Here is a 22,234-nt window from a genome sequence, read left to right on the forward strand (position 1 = left end):
AAAAAACTAAAATATCTTGCAATTTGGAACGGACGAAGCATGACTGATTCTATAGTGCTCGTGCTCCACACGTACCATTTGAAACCAACCCTGACTAGTACATCAATGAACCAACTAAAAACGCAGTTGTGCGGGGTTGGTGGCGAAAGAAACGAATCCACTCATTCATGATTCATCTTTTCATCGCTTCTTCCCAAACATACTCGTCCTGTTGCCTGCTCCAGGCTCCAGCTCGCTATCCATGGATCCATCCACAAAACTAGTATTCGATTCGCCGCTCCTCCGAGTTCACGACGATGGCCGTGTCGAGCGCTTCTACGGGACGGAGACCACCCCGCCGGGCTTCGACGCCGTCACCGGGGTCACCTCCAAGGACGTCGTCGTCGACGGCGCCACCGGCGTCTTCGTCCGCCTCTACATCCCCGACCACGTCCTCACCGCCGAGCACAAGAAGCTGCCGATCCTCGTGTACTTCCACGGCGGCGGCTTGGTGCTCCACTGGGCCGCCTCTCCGATGTACCACAGGTACCTCAACTCCGTCGCCTCCAAGGCTGCCGTCCTGGCGGTGTCGATCAACTACCGTCTCGCCCCGGAGCACCCGCTCCCAGCGGCCTACGACGACTCATGGGCGGCGCTCAGTTAGGCCGCGTCAGGCGCCGATCCGTGGCTGTCCGACCACGGCGACACCGGACATGTCTTCTTGGCCGGCGACAGCGGAGGCGCCAACATTGTTCACAACATAGTAATCATGGCCAGGTTCTCGCCGTGGTTTGCCTTCTGGGGCGTTTCTGGAGGGGGCGATCCTGTTGCATCCTATGTTTAGCGGAAAGGAGCCGGTCGACGGCGAGTCAAGGGAGACGAGAGAGATGACAGAGAAGCTCTGGTCGCTAATTAGTCCGCAGAACACTGAAGATCTGGACGATCCGAGGCTGAACCCGATGGCCGGTGGAGCGCCGAGCTTGCAGAACCTGGCGTGCCGAAAGCTACTTGTTTGCTCGGCCGAGAAAGATCAGGACGCGCGGGCGAGGGCCGCGGCGTACTACCAGGCTGTGAAGGAGAGCGGGTGGCGCGGTTCGGTGGAGTGGTTGGAGTCCGTAGTGGAGGAGCATGTGTTCTTCCTCCACAAGACGGAGTGCGAAGAGTCCTTGGCACTGATGGACAGGCTGGTCACCTTCCTTGGCGAAGACTGAATGAATCATTGGGGACGGGGACAGTGCACATTGCAATTTCATTCATCGTTACTAAGGTACTGTAATAAGGTGTGATGAAAATTGTTCCTTTTATTGCGAGTAACTAAAAATCGTAACCGTTATTGCAACCGTAATAAAATCTGTTCCTTTACTTACAAGTGTCTGAAACACTACTGATTTGTGTAAGAGGTATTGCAATCAGAACTTCTTTTGAATTTGGAATAGAATGAACGGATGTCAGTGCCATGCTGTTGCGCTTTCTGTATTTTCAGTAAAGCAAATCTGCAAATGTAGCAGGAGTTCGAAAGAAACATTCACTGAAATGGGTCAATTCCTAGCTTTACGAGTCGAGTTGTCAAGATGTGAGATGGAAGTTCTTGGTTTGTGAAGGCAGTGAAGTAAAAGATGAGTTATGGGCAAAATTCAGTCTCAACGAAACTGTGTCCAACATTTTCAAGCATAAAGAGTTGTCACTGAGTTGTCGAATTGCGAGATGAAGTTACTGCGTTGTGAAGCAGAAGGTACATTTATTTGCCAAAATTCAGTTTCAAGGAAATTTCAAGCTCAAACACAGCAGGCTGCTTGCCTACTCAAGACATTCAGTGCCACGCCAATCTCAATACCGAGTGCACGTCAGAAATTCAGAACAAAGAATACTCCTGCCAGATAATACAGTTCTAATCCGTATTTCCTTTCAATCTTGCAATCTGACCAACAAACTCAACCAGAATCATAAACTGTGCCCTGTGTGTATCTTTGCTGCTAAATCACTCACCCGGTGCCGGACGAACAAGCAAATCAATCTCAACAGCGCCTGACGAAGTCGGCCACCACGGCGAGCTCCTTGAGCGCGTTATCGCTGCCGTGCTTGGGCAAGAAGAAGACGTGCCCCTCGCCCTTGGTCTCGTAGAACTCGAGCTCCCCGTCCCACCCGCACTTCTTGATCCCCTCCGCGTACGCCCGCGCCCTCTCCACGAACCAGCACTGCTCCGCCGTGGTCACCAGCACGCGGGGGGACCCGAGCTGCCTCCACTCCTCCGGCGCCGCCGTCGGGTTGATGTACGGGTGGTCGGGGCCGAACTTCCCGCCGCAGATGAAGCCCCACGTGGGGTCGAACATGGCGCGGTAGCCGGGGTCCGTGGGCTCCGCGCCCTGCGGCTCCTTCCCCCAGAAGTACGGGTGCAGGAGCGCGACGCCGCTGACCGTATCGCCGTACCCATCGATGGGTTCCTTCCGTAGCCGTATCGCGGCGTTGTGCGCCATGTTTGCGCCGGCGCTGTCCCCGGCGAGGACGACGCGGGAGGCGTCCCCGTGCGCGGCGAGCCAGGGCTCGGCCCCGGCCCCGTCCGCGCGGCACGCGGCGACGACCGCCTTGAGGGCCGCGAAGGCGTCCTCGTAGGCGGCGGGGAGGCGGTGCTCGGGAGCGAGCCGGTAGTCGGCGGAGACGACGAGGGCGGGGACCGCGGCGGCGAGGGAGGCGGCGTAGATGTGGTAGAGCGGGGAGGCGGCGGTGTGGACCATGAACGCGCCGCCGTGGAAGAACACGATGACGGGGAGCCTCTTGCCGGGCTCCACCCCGGCGGGGAGGTAGAGGCGGGCGGAGATGCCGGCGGCGGGGTCGAGGACGACGTCCTTGGACGCGACCCCGTTGGCTGTGTCGCCGTCGGGGGAGGGAGGGACGGTCTCAGTGCCCTCGAAGCGCTCGACGCGGCCGGTCTTGTACATGCGCAGCACGCCCGGCATCTCGAACTCGAGCTCGGAGTCTGAGTCCATTGTGGTGTGGGGCTTGAGGAGGCGGCTGCGGATCGGGAGCCGGAGGAGCGGGGCGACGAAGAGAGCCAAGAAGAACACCCGTCGAGACAGATCGGGCATCATCTTCTGCAGGTTTGTCCCTGTAGTTCGTGGTTGGTAGGAAGTCAGCGTGGAAGGAAGCGGCGATTGGGGCCTCCGATCCAATTGCCGTGCCGCCCTGGAGCTCGTGGCCGCCGTTGGATGAGCCCTTGACATGCCCGTAGCCATCCGATGAAGCAAGATTCGCGTGCTTCAAGTGTACAACAGGTTGCTAACCTAAAATACCGGCCACGTTCGTGAACATAAATTATCCCCTCCAATTCACATCTTTTAAGAGAGATTGAGGTGAAAATTAGTTCATTTTCCACTCCAATTCCCATGTATTAAAATTTTAAAAGGTAATGTGTTTATATATCCAAACAAGTCCGAAGACAAAGCAATATTTGAGCCTCAGGCTCTCATAGTATTTTTCAAACTTTTACTTATACGGCATAAATTCATACATTTGGTCCTTTAGCTGCATTTGTTAGTTAAAAAAAACAGTATTGCAAATCAATGTTTTTATCTCACTTATGGATGTCTAGTTCAAGGCAATCCTCCGTCATTCTTCTACAGTTGCTATGTGTTTTGTGTATGCTTTTCATACTTTACGAACTTTCAACTCCCCGAACCAATGTTAGCATCAAAAATACAAGATCAAGTTTTAACCAAGATGCAAACTTCTAACACATAAAGTCCCAAAAAGATTAAGCTCTCGAATTCAGGTTTCACTACCAACACACAAATTCGGAGATTTCAAATCCGCGATTTCAACTTCAATGCCTCATTTTCGACCATTGAAACTTTGAAATCTAAAACCTTTCAACTTAGGGCCTGTTTGTTTCGCAGGAATTGAAACCCATTTCAGGAATTACATTTTAGACATTGGATTCCACCAGAAATGAATTACTCAGAATTTGATTCAATTCATTTTTTTTGTTTGGGTGTTGATGGAATTCTTCTCCATGAATCAAATTCCATATTCTGTTTGGATAACTAAATATGAAATTTTTTTAAGTATGACTGTATACATATCATGGTGTTCCACGTCATATTGTAGAGCACCTCGACAACCTCGTCAAAGCGGCCGCTCTGAACCAGAAGGCTGACCATGGTGTTCCACGTGACGAGGCCGCCGCCCGGCGCATCGACAGCGCTAAAGAGCCGTTGCGCGTCGTTGACTAGGCTGAGACACCGCAGGAGCGGGTGCCACAGCGACTGCCGCCGCACTGCGAAGTGCAGTAGAGGAGCTGCTCGCCATGGCCGTCAGCAGCTCGCCGCCGCAAACCTGCCTCGTGGCTACCAGCACCACCATGCAAAGGATGGACCAGGCCACACGTTGCTCCGCTCGGTGAGCTCCTGCAGCTGGTAGTACTCCGGGTCGATGTACCCGACGATACCGGCGGTGGCGGAGAAATAGGTGAGCCGTCGTGCCGCCGCTGGCGAGGGAGAGGTCGAAGTCGGAGACCTTGATTGTCCGGTCATCGTCAAGGAGGATGTTGGACGGCTTCACATCGCGGTGGATGATGGGCGGCACGGCGTAGAAATGCAGGTACTCCACACCACGCGCCACGTCCAGCACCACCTGGAGCCGTGCCTCCCACGATGTGAACAGCAGTGAGCCATCGGTGAAGCCGCCGTGGAGGTGGTCGTGGAGCGCGCCGTGGGGCATGAACTCAAATACCAGGATGCGCTCGCAGAAGCCTAGCAGCTGCACCAGGTTCTAGTGGTTCACGCGCGACAGCAGCCGGAGCTCCGCTCGGAACGTGCGCTCCGCGTCGAACCGCCGCCGGCGCCACACTCGGCGCGCTTGATGGCAACCTCGCGCCCATCGGGGAGCTTAGCGCTGTACACCGACCCGAAGCTGACGCTCCCTATCTTCTTCTCCTCCGCGAAGCCGCCGGTGAGGCGCTACAGGTCCCGGAGAGTGAACTTCTTCGCCGCACTGCGAGGCGGCGCTGCCACCGCGGCCACCACTGCAACCACTACCATGGCCCCGCCGTCCACTGTGAAGCAAGCATTGCCCACCACCCAAACTAGGTTGGTACTGCCCGCAACTTGCAGATCCGGTCGCCCAACACACGGATCCGGTCGTCCTCTACGCGGATCCAGCCGCCCTCCAGCTGCCAGCCATGATTACGACCTTAAACGAGAGAGAGAGGGGGGGAGGGAGGAAGTTGTTGGGGGAGGGGGTGGCGGAGGATGGGGCACCGGAGGAGGGGGGGCGCGGAGAAGGGGGCGTGGCGCGGGAGGCGGCGGCGCAGGGGGAAGGAGTCGAGGGAGAAGGAGTCAGGGGCGGATGGGGGGAAGGAGTCGGGGGAGAGGCTGAGGAAACGATTTCCAGTTTTTTTTGTCGGAACGTGTGGCAGGCAGTGGTGGAATCGTGAGAAATCACCATTTGCAATTCCATGCGCAGCCAAACATGTGGACCCAGGAAACGAATTCCAATTCCACCTGATTCCTACGAAACAAACGGACCCTTAGAGATGAAAGCATTGAACATACAAATCCAATCCAACACCACCGGTAGAAGAGCGAAACAAACGGACCCTTAGAGATGAAAGCATTGAACATACAAATCCAATCCAACACCACCTGTAGAAGAGCGTGCCATTATGGAGTGGGTATTATTGAGAATGGGATGGCAGTATGGCACCACTACTAGTCTGCCTCTGCCATGCTTTGATATGACAATCTTGATACCCACCCCCGCGTAAATTAGCAAAAATGGTAAAGGAAATGTCAAAAACTCGCTCAAATAATTGCCGATCTAGATCACTCCACAAAATGGTTAAGCTAGCAGCCTAGCACGAGTTGGTGCCTTTCCCAGTCCCCTTCACCTTTGAGATGCGAGTGAGAGTGATCCACTAGGACCACCACGCCCCAACCCCAAGAGGCCAAGACCACCGAACAAAGGTCTCGTCACATTCCTACTCCCGTCACCACCGAATCTGCAAGACTCACGAGCCCCCGCAAGCATCATCCCCAGACGCAACCTGGCAATTTTGTATTCTATCAGTCTAATCCGTAGCAGCGGCGGATCAGAGACAACCAGTACTTGTTTAGGTGTTCGTTCGTCTACCGAGCCCCCAAATCTCACTTGTTTTCTCCTACCCCAGCAGAGGCAGAGCCCAGCTTACTCTTCCAAATCCCTGTCACCTGTCAGGTAGGTGCAGTCTTCAGCCGGTGGGATCATGGTTGCCAAGAGCAAGCGACAGCTCGCCAAGCTCGCGCTGCTTCTACTCGCCCTGCTCCTCCTCCTCGCCGCTGCCATCCTGCTGTGCGTCTTCTTGATCCCGCGCCACCACCGGAAGCCGCTGCCGCCGGTCTCCCCGCCGGGGAACGCCTCCAACCCCGACGACAGCGTCGTGGCGTTCGACTTCTCCCCGTACCTCATCATGTACAAGAGCGGCCGCGTGCACCGGCTGGACGGCACGGCGCGGTGCTCGGCCGGCGTCGACGAGGACACGGGGGTCACCTCCAAGGACGTCGTGATCGACGGCGCCACCGGCCTCGCGGCGCGGATGTACCTGCCCCCGGCGCCCGCCGGCGGGGCGAAAGGGAACAAGAAGGACCCCGGCAGGCTCCCCGTGCTCGTGTTCTACCACGGCGGCGCGTTCGTCATCGAGTCCGCGTTCACGCCGCTGTACCACGCGTACCTGAACGCGGTGGCGGCGAAGGCGCGCGTCGTGGCGGTGTCCGTGGAGTACCGCCTCGCGCCGGAGCACCGGTTGCCGGCGGCGTACGACGACTCGTGGCGGGCGCTCAACTGGGTCGCCCGGAACGCCGCGTCCGGGCCGGAGCCGTGGCTGCGGGACCGGGGCAACCTCTCCCGCCTGTTCGTCGCCGGGGACAGCGCCGGCGCCAACATCGCACACAACATGGCCATGCGCGCGGGCACGGAGGGCGGGCTGGACGGCGGCGCGGCCATCACGGGGCTCCTGCTCCTGGACCCCTACTTCTGGGGCAAGGAGCCCGTGGCCGGGGAGACGACGGACAAGGCGACGCGGCGCCAGTACGAGGCGACGTGGTCCTTCATCTGCGGCGGGCGGTACGGCATCGACGACCCGCTGGTGAACCCGCTGTCGCTGCCCGCGGCGGAGCTGCGGAGGCTGGCGAGCTCGCGCGTGGCCGTGACGTCGTCGGGCCTGGACGACTTCCGTCCGCGGGACCTGGCGTACGCGGCGGCGCTCAACGACAGCGGGTGGGGCGGGAAGGTCGAGCAGTACGAGACGCCCGGCGAGCGGCACGTCTACTTCCTCGACAGGCCCAAGGACCCCAACTCCGTCAAGGAGCTGGCCTTCGTCACCGGCTTCCTGAGCCGGGAGTAGGCCATCCGTGGCCTAGCAGCTAGCAGAGGCAGATCACGACGACATGGGCGTAGGTGCGATCGTGAGGATTGCGGTACATGATTGATACTAGCAGTAGTAGATTATTGGCAGAGCAGCATGTTCCTTTTGTATTTTTGTGTTTGGATTTTGATGGGGTTGTCGAGATGTGATGATTTGGTGGATGATGAGCTCGGTGAATTTGGGGATCTCGGAGCTCCTCCTCCTCAGTCACCGTGAGGAAAGTTGCCTGCATTGCGATGCTTTCCGTGCCTGCAGAGGGCATGAGAATGCGAACCAGAGGGAAAGTTGTTCCTGTGCTTGTCTGCTTGGGCAGGAAATGCTCATCCAATAGAGCTTCAGTCAGGAGCACTGGTCAGTTTCATGTTCTGGTATCCTGATTGGTCAATCTATGGGTATTCTGGGACAAGGGATCCAGTCGACAGACAGTGTAAATGACTTCTACTACGTGATAGAACTAAGGCGGTGTTTGGATACGAGGTGCTAAATTTTAACAGTTTACAGGTGAAGAAGCACTTGCGTTGTTCAGCTATCACCTCTGCCGGTTTAAAAACTCAGAACCACCACGAAGTGCGTCAGTCATTATGTCGTGGGTCTGCTGGCATCTTCCGACTTTTTTTATTTTGGTTATTTTCGCGAAATTTTTTCACAAATAGGCCCCTGACGGAACTAATTCCAAAAATGGACCCTTAGCTTGGCACCAGGATGGCTGGCGCCAAGCTACAACATCTTGGCGCCAGCCTCCATGGCGCCAAGGTCCCCACCGTCGCAGCTGACCGGGCATCTGACGTGGCGCCAAGGCTTGGTGCCAGGATCTGACGTGGCGCCAAGCCTTGGCGCCATAGATCTTGACGCCAAGCCTCCTACATAAGGCACCACCCCTCCTTCCTAGCCGAAACTTCCTCCTCATCCTTCTTCTCTCCCTCGGGTTTTTACTCTCCCTACTTCGCCCTATATTATGAATCGACATTTTAGCTTAGGAAACTTTCATTTGATCCGTGGATCTTGAAGAGCAAGGTATCCTCTCTTCCTCTTAGCTTTTTTTCACATCGATTCGCTATATATTGGTTGCATTTTTTAACTTAGGGTTTAATGCAAATGTAGGATGCCGAGGCGTGGAAAAGCTAAGAAACTAAGGTAACCCCAACGCACGTAGTTATGTTATGTGCTCATTGTTGTGGATCAAATGAAAAATCTTAATTGTAGGTTTATTGTTAAGTGCATTTGGTTCTTACAATGAAATAAACTAAATTGTAGTTATGGCGCCAAGCTGACCGGAAATGCCTTCGATCCATTGCCTCTGCCTAGTGATGTTCCAGCGCCTATGTGCTTTTGCGGCGATCCTTGCAAGGTAGCCAAGTCCGATGAACATGCCACGTATAGGCAGAGGTATTGGATGTGTTCCAACTTTACATTTGAACCTACACTTCGTCAGCGCCACATTAACATGTTGGTAAGGAATTGTTGTTGTCTTATAATTATTGACCATATTTTTTTATTTTATAACAATTGCATTTGTTGTAGACCCCTCCACCGCTATGTGATTTTGAGCAGTGGATCGACACTGAGATCAATCCTGAAGACAAGGAGTTTTTGAAGTATATGTTGCGCTGGGATGCAGAGAGGAAGGAGATGATGGAGAAGAGGCTCAGAGAGGAGGCTGCGAAAAAGGAGCACAAGGAAGAGGAGGAAAGGAGGCATGTTGCTGCGAACAAGGAGGAGAGGGAGAAGAAGCTTGAGCGTGCACGCCGAGCGAAAGCAGCGATTGAGAAGAATCCTAATGCCTTGAGGAAGGGAAGTGGCCTCGTTGCACTCAATAGTCATAATTAGTTTCTAGTTTTATGGTTTATTTATGAATAATATTTTCCACTGCGAGACTTTTATTATGTTTTCATGTAATGATGCACTTTAAGTATGGACATGCAAGTGGTAGACGACCTATGTTTATTTTGCGATGTAATGCATTTCGAAGTTGTACTCTAGTGAAATTTCCGCAGAAAATAAAAAGGGTACTTGTTAGTGAAATTTCGGCAGAATTTTCCCTACTTTTTGATGCAATTGATACAAAATTACGAGATGAACAGTGAACATCAATACAAATATACAAGCATATGACACATTCATAATAAAATCCACAATAGTTCAGAATGAAAGTCCATATACACAAATAGTCCATATAACACAAAGTTCGTATCACCGCAAACGCCTGCGACCACCTCTTCAATACGGGAAGGTCCTTAGATTCCCTTCCCTCCTCAATAACCATACTAGGACTAGCTTCAGGAGTTTCTAGGAGCTCATCATCACGTCCTTCTGCAAACACCTGATCGGAAAGAGTAAGATCGCTAAACTCGTGAACTATCGGATCACGACGTCCAGGGAAGATACGCCTGAACATCTCAATATCACTCTCTGTCATCTCTCCAGCAGGGTGATCATCATCAGAATCAAGATCCACTCCCATCTCGTGTGCATCTTCATCATTCATAATTTCAACACTATTGGAGCCATGCAATCCATCTCCACATTGCATTTGCGCAGCAACTAGAGGCACATCCACATTTTCTGGAATATCTCCTGCGACATTAAGTACAAATATGAGTAAAGAATAAATTGATGGAACGAATGGGGTTAGCTCCCAACAATAGAAACTGATAAGACACTTACTCGGATCATTCTGAGTGAAAAGGAACTCATTAGGAGAGTCCGCCACATCATCAATAATCCGACAAATATGTCCAACTACTTCATTGGGGCAGATTCAGCATCGGAAATCGTAGGTGCAACCTCCACGTCCATAACAGGTTCTGGGACGGGAGGATCGAAGTGTGCCCGTTGACCCATTGGTCGGGAAAACTGACGAGGATTTGGATCAACTCCCACCCGACGAACAACCACTTCAACACTTGGGGAATGACCATTCATAACCGTTCTCACATATTTTTCCCACTGGCCTGCACACTGAATTGGGACCATCTTCCTTTGAATGTTGAGAGGGGAACCTAGGTGAAGTATGCCCTCGACTGTGATTTCATCATCTCCATGACAATGTAGCTCCTCCCAAGCCCTTGCAAGCAACTCACTAAACGAGGGTTCCTCATCAAATATCACAACCTCGCACTACATGGCAACAAACTTAACACATCCATAGTCATCCCTTTCCACGGTGCCTCCATGATATATGCTCACTACGTTCTCCATCTAATAACATCAATATAACGACGCACAATTCATTTAGTCCATAATAAATGAAGCATTCTAAGTACAAGGTCTCTAGTATGAAATGAGATAGTATCAGTTGACTACTGACTACTAAATACAACTAACTAACTATGTCATACAACTAACTAACTATGTCACCTAATATGTACCTATGTACTTAACTATACAACTACTTAACTAAATATCGTAATAACTAGTTTACTACGTAACTATACATCTAACTACGTAAACAAAATTGCACATCCATGAGTATTCTCTATTCCTTCTATCATTGCAATTCATAAAAAAAACCTACCAAATTATATTAGTTTTCATATCTAACAATTCTATCTATCTGTCAATTTATCCATCTAACTATTTTATCTAACAATTCTACCTACCTATCTAAATTCTACCTAACTATTCTAATTTATCTATATAACTATTTTATCTAACAATTCTACCTACCTATCTAAATTCTACCTTCTTTTATCTATCTAGTTAACTATAACTCTTCTTAGAGTTTTACCTCACTGGTGCACACCGGCGGCAAGGGGTGGGAGCGACGCCGGGCAGGGGTCGGGCGACCTCCGGCCGTGGAAGGCGCGGGCGCCGGGCTGTGGGCCACCGGCGGGGGTGGCCGCGGGCGCCTGGGCTGGGGCGGGCGGCCTCCGACTGGACCGGGAGCAGGCACCGGGCGGGGGGCGGCCGGCCTTCGAGCAGGGTGGGCGCGGGGGCCCGGCCGGGGGGCACCGGCGGGCAGCTCCGGGCGCCGGGCGGGCTCTGAGCGGGCGTGGGCGCCGGGCGGGGGCGGGTGGCCTCCGGGCGGCGACGGCGCCAGCAACGGCAGCGGCGGGCTCCGAGGGTGGCGGCGGCGCGGGTTTGAAAATAGGATTGGAAAAGAAACGGACGCGTAAAAGGAAGGAGTGCCCGGTGCTGTGGTAAAAGGCTTGGCGCCAAGATCGGTGGCGCTAAGCCTTGGCGCCATGGTGTCTGGCGCCAAGCCTTGGCGCCACCGATCTTGGCGCCAAGCCACCACCCACCCGCCCGCTCGCCATGTAATTCATGACACGCCACGTAATGCAAGCCACGCCACGTAATGCAAGCCACGCCACGTGGTCACGCGACGATGGGGACCTTGGCGCCATGGAGGCTGGCGTCAAGACGTTGTAGCTTGGCGCCAGCCATCCTGGCGCCAAGCTAAGGGTCCATTTTTGGAATTAGTTCTGCCAGGGGTCTATTTGTGAAAATTTTTCGCAAAAAGTGCCAAAATAAAAAAAAGTCGGCTGACATCTTACTCCTTCCTTTTTTTTTTCCTTTTCTGTAACATGTTACTCTCACATCTTCAGACGATCTACATGAGCGTATACTAAGCTCGGATTATTATGGTAATTCACCGCATTTCGTGTTCAGGTACAAAAGGATGTGATTGGTAGTACTAGGTAGCTGCCATTGCTTGCGGCTGCGGTAGACCGTAGACGGCAATGCTACGACCTTTACCTTGCAAAGTTGCAAGGTGCCTTCCTTCAAGACAGTGTAATCGACCAGGACAATAGGCGTGAACATTGGACAGCTACCCAGCCGGGCCAAAGTACCATACGACGACGACGTTTCACCCACCTTCCTGAAAACGAACCACAGATCTGTCAAAGGGGAGATGCCGCACGCACGGCTCTAGTTTCAGTATTTGACTAGTATTTAACAAGGTTGCACTTGCACCTTCGTGATGAGCAATGATCGGCGACTAGCAAGAATGTGAATAATCACGACTAACAAATTGATGTTTTTTCAAGTTTTTAGAATTTCCAATATTTTGTTTGGCGACAAAACATTTCATGGTACGAAATAATTGTATTCTTAATAAACAATCAATACAGGTTCTATTTGCGTTTATGCTGAATAGTTTCGCAGCCGTTTATACTGAATCGTATTTTCAGAGTTTGACGGATTTCAGTTTATTGTTTGGATACCTAAATCTATGTGGGCTGAAACCTCATTCCTTGGGTCTAGCCCATTTCTGTCTTCTTTTTTCTCTTCCTTTCTTCTCTGGGGCCCAAAACTCTATTTATTTTGGTCCAAACCCGCATCCCTTCCTATTTCACTCTCTTTGACAGACTGCACTAGCACTACTGTTTAAACGGCGTCAGCCGATCGGTTCAGGTAGCTGTCAAAGTGGCATCTCGCTCTCACGTTTTGAGGATATCGACAAGTCTACTCACATTTGCGGCAGACTGCAGACGGTAGCTCCACGTTGCCAAGTTGCAAAGGTGCCTGCCTTCCCTTCATGAAAGGGAACATCATGTGGTGTTTAGCGCTACATTAGGCGTGAGAACGGACCTTCTCTGGCACTCGCCAACAACACCTATCCAGCCGGGGAAAAGTATCGGACGACGATTGCACATGCATCACCACCATGAATTCATACCAAACGTTTTTCTTATTTATTAGTTTCATGACTTCTAAGCTCTGGATGGCCTTACCCGTCTGAAAAGCGATGGATTCGGTGACAAGGATAGGCGTGAACTCTTGAACCAGATGCCGTGCCGCGATGACGAGCACCGTCTCCCATCCACATATCTGTCCAAGCTAAATGCTACACACAGGCAGGACTCTGTCTTGAGTTTTTGACAAGCTGTTGCCAGTAGTGAGATCGTGTCTCAGGCCCGTCGGCCGTGCGCATTCACGCGTGGTAGTAAACTTCTGAACGAGCATTGTTGCAACCGTGTGCATCGTTTTGGTCAGAACACGGAAAAGTTCTTATCAACTTTGGTTCATCAAATGTTCAGAAATAGAGCACTGCGGTGATCGAAAAATCTCCTCCCAATGTATCAGCAACAATCAAATTTCCAAAACGTAACTGTATAAGCAAACGATAACAATATGAATTCGCCTGCAGGTTTTCAGGCAAATCCACTGCAAATCATAGAGGATACACAAACATTGTGCGCAAATGCAATGTATAGCACACGTGAGGATTTTACAGGTTAACAAATCTGGCAATGGCGTCGTCCTGCTTGACGGCGTCGGCGCACGCGAAGTCAACGAGGTGGAAGCAGTGGCCCTGCCCGGCCACCTCGAGCACCTCCACCTTCCCGGCCCACCCGCTGGCCCCGAGCCCCTCGGCGTACGCGCGGCCGCGGTCGCGGACCACGTCCTTCTCCGCGAGACACACGAGCACGCGCCCGCACGCGAGCCCCCGCAGCCCCGGCGCGGCGGCCGCCAGCGGGTTGATCCAGGGGTCGTCGACGCCCGCGGAGCCCGGGCACACCACGCGCCACATGGTCACCACGCTTCGGGCCATCGCGGGGTCGGTCTCCTCCGACGCCACCCTGACGGCGCCCAGGAAGTAAGGGTGGACCACGACGGCGCCGTTGATCCGGGCGCCGTCGGGGAGGGGTTCGGCGCCGGCGCGCATCGCCATGTGGTGCGCGATGTTGGCGCCAGCGCTCTCGCCGCCGACGCACAGGCGGGAGAAATCGCCGTGGTCGGTGAGCCAGGGCTCCTCGCCGGACCCGGTGGCGTGGGAGGCCACCCAGCGCAGCGCCCGCCAGGAGTCGTCGTAGGCGGCCGGGAGCGGGTGCTCGGGCGCCAGGCGGTACTCGACGGAGACGACGATGGCGCGGGTCCGCGCGGCGAGGGAGGTGAGGTACGCGTGGAAGACGAAGTTGAACGCGGTGTGGAGGCAGAAGCCGCCGCCGTGGAAGTAGACGAGGATTGGGAGCTTCTTGATGCTTCCACCGTCGTCCTCGGTCGGGTTGGCTGCCGGAGGGAGGTAGAGGCGGACGGCGACGTCGGGGGAGATGGCGCGGTCCTTGGAGGTGACGCCCGTGGCGGCGTCCGTGGAGGCCGGGACGGGGTCGGAGCCGAAGTAGCGCTCCACGCGGCCGCTCTTGTAGACGCGGATGCACTGCGCTATCTCGAAGACGACCTCGTCGTCGATGGCGCCGGAGCCTGCCATGGGTGGATCGAGTCGAGGACTCGAGGTGTGGCCTGGGAAGGCGAGGAGGTTGAATTGGAGGTCGCCGCGGGCAGCACGTCTTCATTCATCAAGTAGGCACGGTTGGTGTGGGGTTGTTGAATGCGGGAGGCGTTGACAGATCAGCGGCCTGGTGGTTGGGCTCAATTGAGCATGGCCCATGTGGCCCACGTTCTAGTTGCAAAGGTCAGCGCTCCGTCACGTACTCACGGGCCACGGCTGCGCGACGGCGGCGGCGGAAGGGGGCGACGCCGATGGCTCGCCGCCGCACGCTTAGTCAAATGCGAGTAGATCCAAGTCCTGAAGTAGCTAGACTGCTAGAACCACAGAGTGACCCCTTCCGTGACACAGCTTTCCGATCCCCCCCACACCATGTCTGACATTGGCGCCGGCGGCGGTGACGAGGTCATCCTCGACGCCCCTGGATTCATCCGCGTGTACAAGAGCGGCCGCGTCGAGCGCTTCCTACCTGTGGACTTCGCCCCGCCCTCCACCGACGCCGCCCCCACCGGCGTCTCCTCAAAGGATGTCGCCATCCTTCCGGAAGCCGGCGTGTCGGCGCGCATTTACCTCCCGGCGGCCCCCTCCTCCGGAAGCTTCAACGGCAAGCTCCCCGTCCTGGTGTTCTTCCACGGCGGCGGGTTCTGCCTCGGCTCCGCGTTCGACGCCGCGGTGCACGGCCACGCCAGCCGGCTCGCTGCGGCGGCCCGCGCAATCGTCGTGTCGGTGGAGTACCGCCTCGCGCCGGAGCACCCGGTCCCCGCTCTCTACGGGGACGCGTGGGCGGCGCTCCAGTGGGTGGCCGCGCACGCCGCGGGGCAGGGGCAGGAGCCCTGGCTGACCGCGCACGCGGACCTCGGGCGGGTCCACGTCGGCGGCGAGAGCGCGGGCGCCAACATTGCGCACCACGCCGCGATGCGCGCCGGCGCCGAGGAGCTGGGCCACGGCGTGAAGCTGAGCTCGCTCGTGCTGATCCATCCCTACTTCCTGGGAGGCGACAGCTCCGAGACGGACGAGATGGGCATGGCGTTGCTCCGCGACCTCGTCCGGCTGTGGCCGGTGGTGTGCCCGGGCACGAGCGGGTGTGGCTACGACCCGTTGATCAACCCGATGGCGCAGGGCGCGCCCAATCTCGCTAGCTTGGGGTGCCGGCGCGTGCTTGTCTGCGTCGGGGGAAAGGACCCGATGAGGGGTAGAGGAAGGCTGTATTGTGAGAAGCTGAAGGGAAGTGGATGGTGCGGGGAGGTGGAGGACTGGGAGGCAGACGGCCAGGGGCACGGTTTCCATCTCTCGTCTCCAGCGAGTGCAGAGGCGGAAGCGCAAGTCCGTGTTGTTGCAGAGTTTCTGAGCTATGGATGATATCTCCGTTTATCCACTACTTCACACGGCAATGGTGCATTGTTCTCGAATTTTGTATCTGATTACGTTTTCAGTTCTGTATTTTGTTTAAGGACATGCTTGGTTTGATTGTTTTCTTATAGATATGTCCAGCCTATACAGACTATATGGCTGCCTTACCTCGGTGCTGAATTACAGTTAGTCTATGATCATATCCCTAGGTACTACTCCGTCCATTTCAAATTGTAGGTCGCTTTGGCTTTTCTAGGTTCATAAATGTTTGTATGCATCTAGACACACTATATTTAGGTGCACACAAACATCTATGAACCTAGAAAAGCCAAAACGACTTACAATTTGGGACGGAGGGAGTAGATCCTAAGGTTTATGAAAGCTTGGGGTGTGGGTATCATATTTTCAAATTTTAATAGGAAAAAGAGGGATCTAGCCAAAATTAACCGAGCTATATTAAATTTACCTTAGGGCTAATGTTTATTGTCACTAGTCTCTGATTTGGTATACTTATGCTATCTGTATTTGCTATGCTTGACTTATGTTTATGGCAAATTCTAGCATTGCTAAATGCTAACATCCTCTTCAGTACACCCATGGCGACCTTGTTGCATGACAGGAGCAGTAATAAGCATACATGACTCTTCTCGTAGTAGTGCAATCTTCCCGCCACGGAGTCACCTACTATGGATCATGACCCAACAGTTGTAAACAGATCAGCATATGAAGAATCTCTTGGATCTACGTATTTGATGATATGCCTTGCGTTGATATCCACCTTCAGATATCCCAGGCATGCAGCTTTGTTTGTCTTACAAGGCATGCATGAATCATGATGTCTTGGTCAATCATTCACTTCCATTTCCGCGTCAGTAGGGCTTTGAGCAGTGCTTCCTTGACTTGTCTTTTTGCTTTCGCTGACCAAGCACACTTCTTCTCATCTTGCAAAGAGCATGCTGTTTTAGCAAGCGATAAGCTATGCATGGAGATTTTGTGATATGCATGAATGGAAAGATGTTGATAGAATTTACAGAGAACTTAGCAACTTGGTCTGTTGTTGCAGTGTAAACAACGATCAACGAGTTTGGGTTGACCATGGTGCATATATCTTATCATGTTGGTACGCACGTTGATTCATGAGGGAAGTAACATTATCGAGAAAAGAACTGCTTGAGAAGTTGGCTCCCGTGGCGCCAGTAGCCAAATTAAACAGCAAATTGATCTGAAATCAGAATCACTATTCACATTCATAGTAATTATTATATTGAATTTCTTGTATTTGCAACTTATTTGCAAATCTTGTACTCCCTTCGTTTCAAATTGTTAGTCATTTTGGCTTTTCTAGGTGCATAGTTTTTGCTATGCACCTAAATATATGCACCTAAATATAGTGTATGTCTAGATGCATAATAATATTTATGAATCTAGAAAGCCAAAACGACCTACAATTTGGAACGGAGGGAGTATATCTTAAAAAGACACATGGAATGAAATTTAATCAGATATGAATGAATTTCCTTTGAAGCCATTGCTTGCTTCATTACAATTCTAACATCTTACTGCTAACATGGTTGTTCCTCATGATGCACAGTGTTGATGTCATGTGCCTACCTCTTTTGTCATCAAACCATGTAGCAAGTTCCCTTGTTCCATGTGAATATTGGTTCACCTAAGTTTGGGTTTATTGGTTGTATTAATTTTAATTCTTGATCTTTATACGAAAACCACAATGAGTGAGACTAGATAATAGGCTGTTTGCTGAGGAAATGGAGAATTTTCCTAGCAGTGCATTATTTCTACTAGACACAGAATGCTGTATACTTATGTAACTGTTTTGGGGGGGTGGGGGTGGGGGTGGGCAGAAGGGTGTTCTTATGTTAAGTACTGTATCTGCAACACTTACTTTGCACATTTATAATTTGTCCTTTTGTTCTTTGCTTCCTTTGAGAAATCAACCAACTATTCTTTAGATCCTTCTTTGTCGAAAGAGTCTTGAAACGATATATCTGGCGTAGCTTGTGACCTTCCTTGACATAATACATTAAATTTGATTACTTTTAGCCTATGGAAACCTGAAAGTCTACAGCTTCTCCCTCATTGAGCTGAGCAAACAAGTTGATGACCTTTTTGTCAATTTATTTGATGTGTTGAATAGTAAATAGTCATTATAAAAGGAATGAACATACCTCACCAATGACACAACAGCTATCCATTTAATAACAAAGCTACCATAAATTAAATTTAATCTGCTATTCTGGTTGTTTTCCAATAGCTGCATGATGTTCAAAGTCAATTTCTACAATAGCACAGCTTCTTCCTGATTTTAACCTGAAATAGCTATACATGCGATCTTCGTATATTAGTCAATCAGCATGAAGTTGGTCAAATTTGACAGGATTGCATAATTGTCGCAAGCTAGATCAGGTTGAAAACTTGAAGTTGAGCACAAAGGCTTGTTTTCTTTATGTTCCAGAAATTGAGTTGCTACAGTTTCCTTTTCCTAGCAGCGCCTTCAGGGCACTATTAGATCCCATAGCTCAAGGGCAACTGAGAAAGGGATGTTTCTTCCCTACAAAAAAGCTACATGTCTCTCACAAATGCAAACATCTCAGTCATCACAATAAAGAAAATCACATTATCCTTTTTAAGAATTCCACATTGTGTGTTTTCTAACAAGATAAATGCATTTAATATTAGGCTCATTTTTACATTCAAAACACAGCCTGGTTCAGTTTCAGCAACTTCATTTGCAATAAATACATTAACATAGTTTCTAATGTTATAAGCACTAAAAGGTTACTTAGGATAGTTCTTCGGTGACTATTTGTGTTCCTTTAAAACACGTGACTGAACCACCCTTAACAATATTTCAAACAATTAACTTGTACGCTTGCACTTAGGTGTAGGCACTTTCTCATGAATGAAGTATTTGACATGTTGCCATCCTGGACACGGTGTTATCCCACGTTTAAGTTGCGCATAATTACTAACTCCTGAATGTATAGACCTTCTTGGAAACATCTCTTTTCTTTTTATATTTAGCCAGTCCCTGTGCCTTTCAACATCTTGAAATTTCTCATCTTGAAGCCTATTAATACATGTTCTGTGTACATATACTTCGCCATCCTGATTGTCCTTGTGGAGTTCAATTGCGTTAATCCTGCACATAGAGAGACTTGGAACATGGAGGAATCAAAAACCATCCAGCCACCAACTTATGGCAACCTTGTAACAATTCTTTCCATTGATGGTGGGGGAATTCGAGGAATCATTCCAGCTGTTGTTCTCTCCTTCCTGGAATCAGAGTTGCAGGTAAAGCTGTAGAAGCGCAACTGTGCAATGTAGTTTCATGTATTGTATGATTGCCAAGGCAACACAAACATGGTCAGAGATATGATATGATATGATAGTTTACAACTCCCTACTGCATATGTAGAGTTAGAATTTTTTTTCATACGCTAGTTTAGTTCAACCAATTTAGAATTGAACCAATTCACAAACTCCCCTTGCGGGAGATATTTCTGGAGAAGCATTGCTAACATAAACCTTAATAGATTATACCTTTCGTAGCTGAGTAAATCTTGAAAGCCAATTGCAATTTGCATTACAGTCAGAATTAGGACTGCCATCCTATTTTTCAAACACTCTAAATGTTCTCTTGATCGTTTCTCATGTAAAACTATTCTGTTTAATTGACAAAGAAACTTGATGGAGAGGAAGCCCGGTTAGCAGATTACTTCGATGTCATTGCTGGGACCAGCACAGGGGGCCTTGTGACCTCAATGCTGGCTGCACCAAACAAGAAGAACAGACCACTTTTTGCAGCCAAGGATATTCAAGAATTTTATATGAACCATGCTCCCAAGATTTTCCCACAGAAGAGGTGAATACACATCTTATTGTTTTTATTAGTTGGATTATAAACTTTTCTGATCAACATTTTCTTTCTCTTACTTTAGGGGTCCATTTGGTGGGATAATGAGGATATTCCGATCGCTGTCAGGACCTTCTTATGATGGTAAGTACCTTCATGAAGTTGTCAGAAAGAAACTAGGAATCACCAGGCTGCATGAGACTTTAACTGATGTGGTAATACCAACTTTCGACATCAAGCGGCTGCAACCAACTATTTTCTCATCCTATGAGGTGTGGCTCCCTCCCTCCCCCCTACCCTGTATCCATCCCTCCCAAGTCTCTGAAGAGCAGCTTTCCATAATCCATTTCTGTAAAATATAGTACATTGCTATGAATAATACACTATACAAGTCAGAACCGAATAATTTTAGCTGTTCAGGAAATGTTTGGTACTCAAATAGAAACAGTTCAACTGGTGTTAGAATAAATTAAAGGGTAGAGATCAAGGATGAATAACAGGGACATCCATTGATCCTCCATTCTTAAAATTTACATGACAATGGGAATTCTTTTTTCATATCATAGGTTAAGAATGACAAGTGCAACACAATGGATGCTCTACTGTCAGATATTTGTATTAGCACATCTGCTGCTCCAACGTATCTACCTGCACACTACTTCAAGACAGAAGACTGCCATGGGAACACCAAGGAGTTCCATCTCATTGATGGAGGAGTAGCTGCCAATAATCCGGTATGACATTTATCAGTAATCATGCATTAGCGAATGCCAGAAATTTGCACTTCAATCATGATGTAAGGTTGATATATTTTGGAATTCTTCTAAGTCTAAATCTTGGGCCAAGCTTCTCGCGGAGGACCGGTTAGAGCGTTGAACTCCGGGAGTCGTTGAAACTCCCGTCCCGACCTGGGTTCAAAGCACGGCACCTTCTTAGAACAAAGCCTGGGGGAGTCTCCTCCCGTGTTCGAGTTTTTTTTAAGTCTAAAATCTTGCAAAGTATCAACAATATTATGAGATTCAGAATTAGAATAAATTTGAAGTTTTTAAGGTAACCTAATGTATCTGTCTGTTGTTTAGGCTTTAGTTGCCATTGGAGAAGTAACAAAGCAGATATTCAAGGAAAACCCAGATTTCTTCCCAATAAAACCTATGGACTATGGTCGGTTTTTGGTCATTTCACTAGGCACAGGCACAGCTAAATATGAAGTGAACTACAATGCACAAATGGCTAAATCATGGGGAGTGTTGGGTTGGTTGCTTGGCAGTGGATCTACTCCCCTGGTAGATATTTTCACACAAGCAAGTGCAGATATGGTGGATATCCATATCTCAGCTGTTTTCAAAGCTTTGCATTCTGAGCAAAACTATCTGAGGATTCAGGTGAGTACAGCAGAAGCATTTAGTTTGCGGAGCTAATCAATTAGCTTTATCTCAAAGAGTGCTACTTCGAAATAACAGGATGATACTCTACAAGGGACACTGTCCTCAGTTGATATTGCAACCAAGGACAACATGGAGAAACTTGCCAGTATTGGAGATGCGCTACTGAAGAAACCTGTCTCACGGGTAAACTTGGAGACTGGTCATATGGTTCCTGCTTATCATAGCCCAGAGATGACCAATAAAGAAGCTCTAAAGAGGTGAGTTCTACTTTTACACCTCCTATCAGTATGTGTATTGCATTGGTTGTTCGAGCAACCAATTCAAATGTACTTAGCAGTTCTAGTATTTGCAGATTTGCAAAGCTGCTGTCTGATGAAAGGCGAATTCGCAAGGCAAGATCGCCAAAATGAAGAAAGTCCTACCCCTTGTGTCCATACCCCGAGAACTCCTGCATGACTTAATTTTGAAATTAGTTGATATTGTTTGTTGATACAAAGTTCTGCTGTAACACAATTCAATATTGCGTAGATGATCATACTGACACTACACATTAACGTTGTTAGGCTCTGCCTGCTTTCTTGGCATGTAAAAAAAATGTAAACACTCTAATATTGCTTTTGAATAAATATCATCATTTAATTACTTCTACCATTGTTTTGTTAGTATTGATGGTTCTATTTTAGCCAACGAGGCACAAACAATCAGTGAAGAAAAGATTCCAGGTTGGCTATGGACTAAAACATTTGGAACAGATAGATACCCAGCACTGCTGCATGGAACAAGTACCTGGTACGATTTTGCTTCGCTTTCTTCATATAAATAGATTAACCTATCTTTGCTTTGTATAAGCAAGATGAGCTGCTTTTTCAGAAAGGTCACTCTGCCTTTAGTACTTGTGTAGCTTCTGGCGTTGGCTTGGGTGGAAAGACATCAATTCCATTGGATTTGGAGCGTAAACAGACTCGACAAATGGATTTGGAGTACCCCTGTTTTTTTTGGGTGCTTCTGATGAAGTTTCACCTCATGTTTGCTACTTATATATAATTTCTGTAAATAATGAGGTGGCTTTGATAATGAAG

The 22,234-nt window shown here is 50.2% G+C and overlaps 5 protein-coding genes and 1 pseudogene across 5 annotated transcripts; 4 read left to right on the top strand and 2 right to left on the bottom strand.

Moving 5' to 3' along the window:
* The first annotated feature begins 77 nt into the window (after window positions 1-77).
* Window positions 78-1,436, top strand: LOC117846222 (2-hydroxyisoflavanone dehydratase-like; annotated as a pseudogene).
* A 248-nt stretch (window positions 1,437-1,684) lies between these two features.
* Window positions 1,685-3,152, bottom strand: LOC117846220 (probable carboxylesterase 7). The gene has a single exon (XM_034727348.2). It carries the CDS (start codon window positions 3,063-3,065, stop codon window positions 1,995-1,997), a length of 1,071 nt encoding a protein of 356 aa, XP_034583239.1. The 5' UTR covers window positions 3,066-3,152; the 3' UTR covers window positions 1,685-1,994.
* A 2,475-nt stretch (window positions 3,153-5,627) lies between these two features.
* Window positions 5,628-7,845, top strand: LOC117842113 (probable carboxylesterase 12). Its single transcript, XM_072292247.1, has one exon. It carries the CDS (start codon window positions 6,215-6,217, stop codon window positions 7,349-7,351), a length of 1,137 nt encoding a protein of 378 aa, XP_072148348.1. The 5' UTR covers window positions 5,628-6,214; the 3' UTR covers window positions 7,352-7,845.
* A 5,527-nt stretch (window positions 7,846-13,372) lies between these two features.
* On the bottom strand, window positions 13,373-14,528 carry LOC117844545 (2-hydroxyisoflavanone dehydratase). Its single transcript, XM_034725246.2, has one exon. It carries the CDS (start codon window positions 14,526-14,528, stop codon window positions 13,548-13,550), a length of 981 nt encoding a protein of 326 aa, XP_034581137.1. The 3' UTR covers window positions 13,373-13,547.
* A 390-nt stretch (window positions 14,529-14,918) lies between these two features.
* On the top strand, window positions 14,919-16,076 carry LOC117844544 (2-hydroxyisoflavanone dehydratase). The gene has a single exon (XM_034725245.2). It carries the CDS (start codon window positions 14,919-14,921, stop codon window positions 15,903-15,905), a length of 987 nt encoding a protein of 328 aa, XP_034581136.1. The 3' UTR covers window positions 15,906-16,076.
* Window positions 16,077-16,231: 155 nt separating this feature from the next.
* On the top strand, window positions 16,232-21,797 carry LOC117844543 (patatin-like protein 2). The gene is made up of 7 exons (XM_034725243.2): window positions 16,232-19,208; window positions 19,598-19,779; window positions 19,856-20,042; window positions 20,337-20,504; window positions 20,850-21,152; window positions 21,231-21,412; window positions 21,508-21,797. Exons 1-7 carry the CDS (start codon window positions 19,080-19,082, stop codon window positions 21,563-21,565), a joined length of 1,209 nt encoding a protein of 402 aa, XP_034581134.1. The 5' UTR covers window positions 16,232-19,079; the 3' UTR covers window positions 21,566-21,797.
* The last annotated feature ends 437 nt before the right edge of the window (window positions 21,798-22,234 follow it).

The sequence above is a fragment of the Setaria viridis genome, chromosome 2, assembly GCF_005286985.2.
Source record: "Setaria viridis chromosome 2, Setaria_viridis_v4.0, whole genome shotgun sequence".
NCBI classification, from domain to species: Eukaryota; Viridiplantae; Streptophyta; class Magnoliopsida; order Poales; family Poaceae; genus Setaria; species Setaria viridis.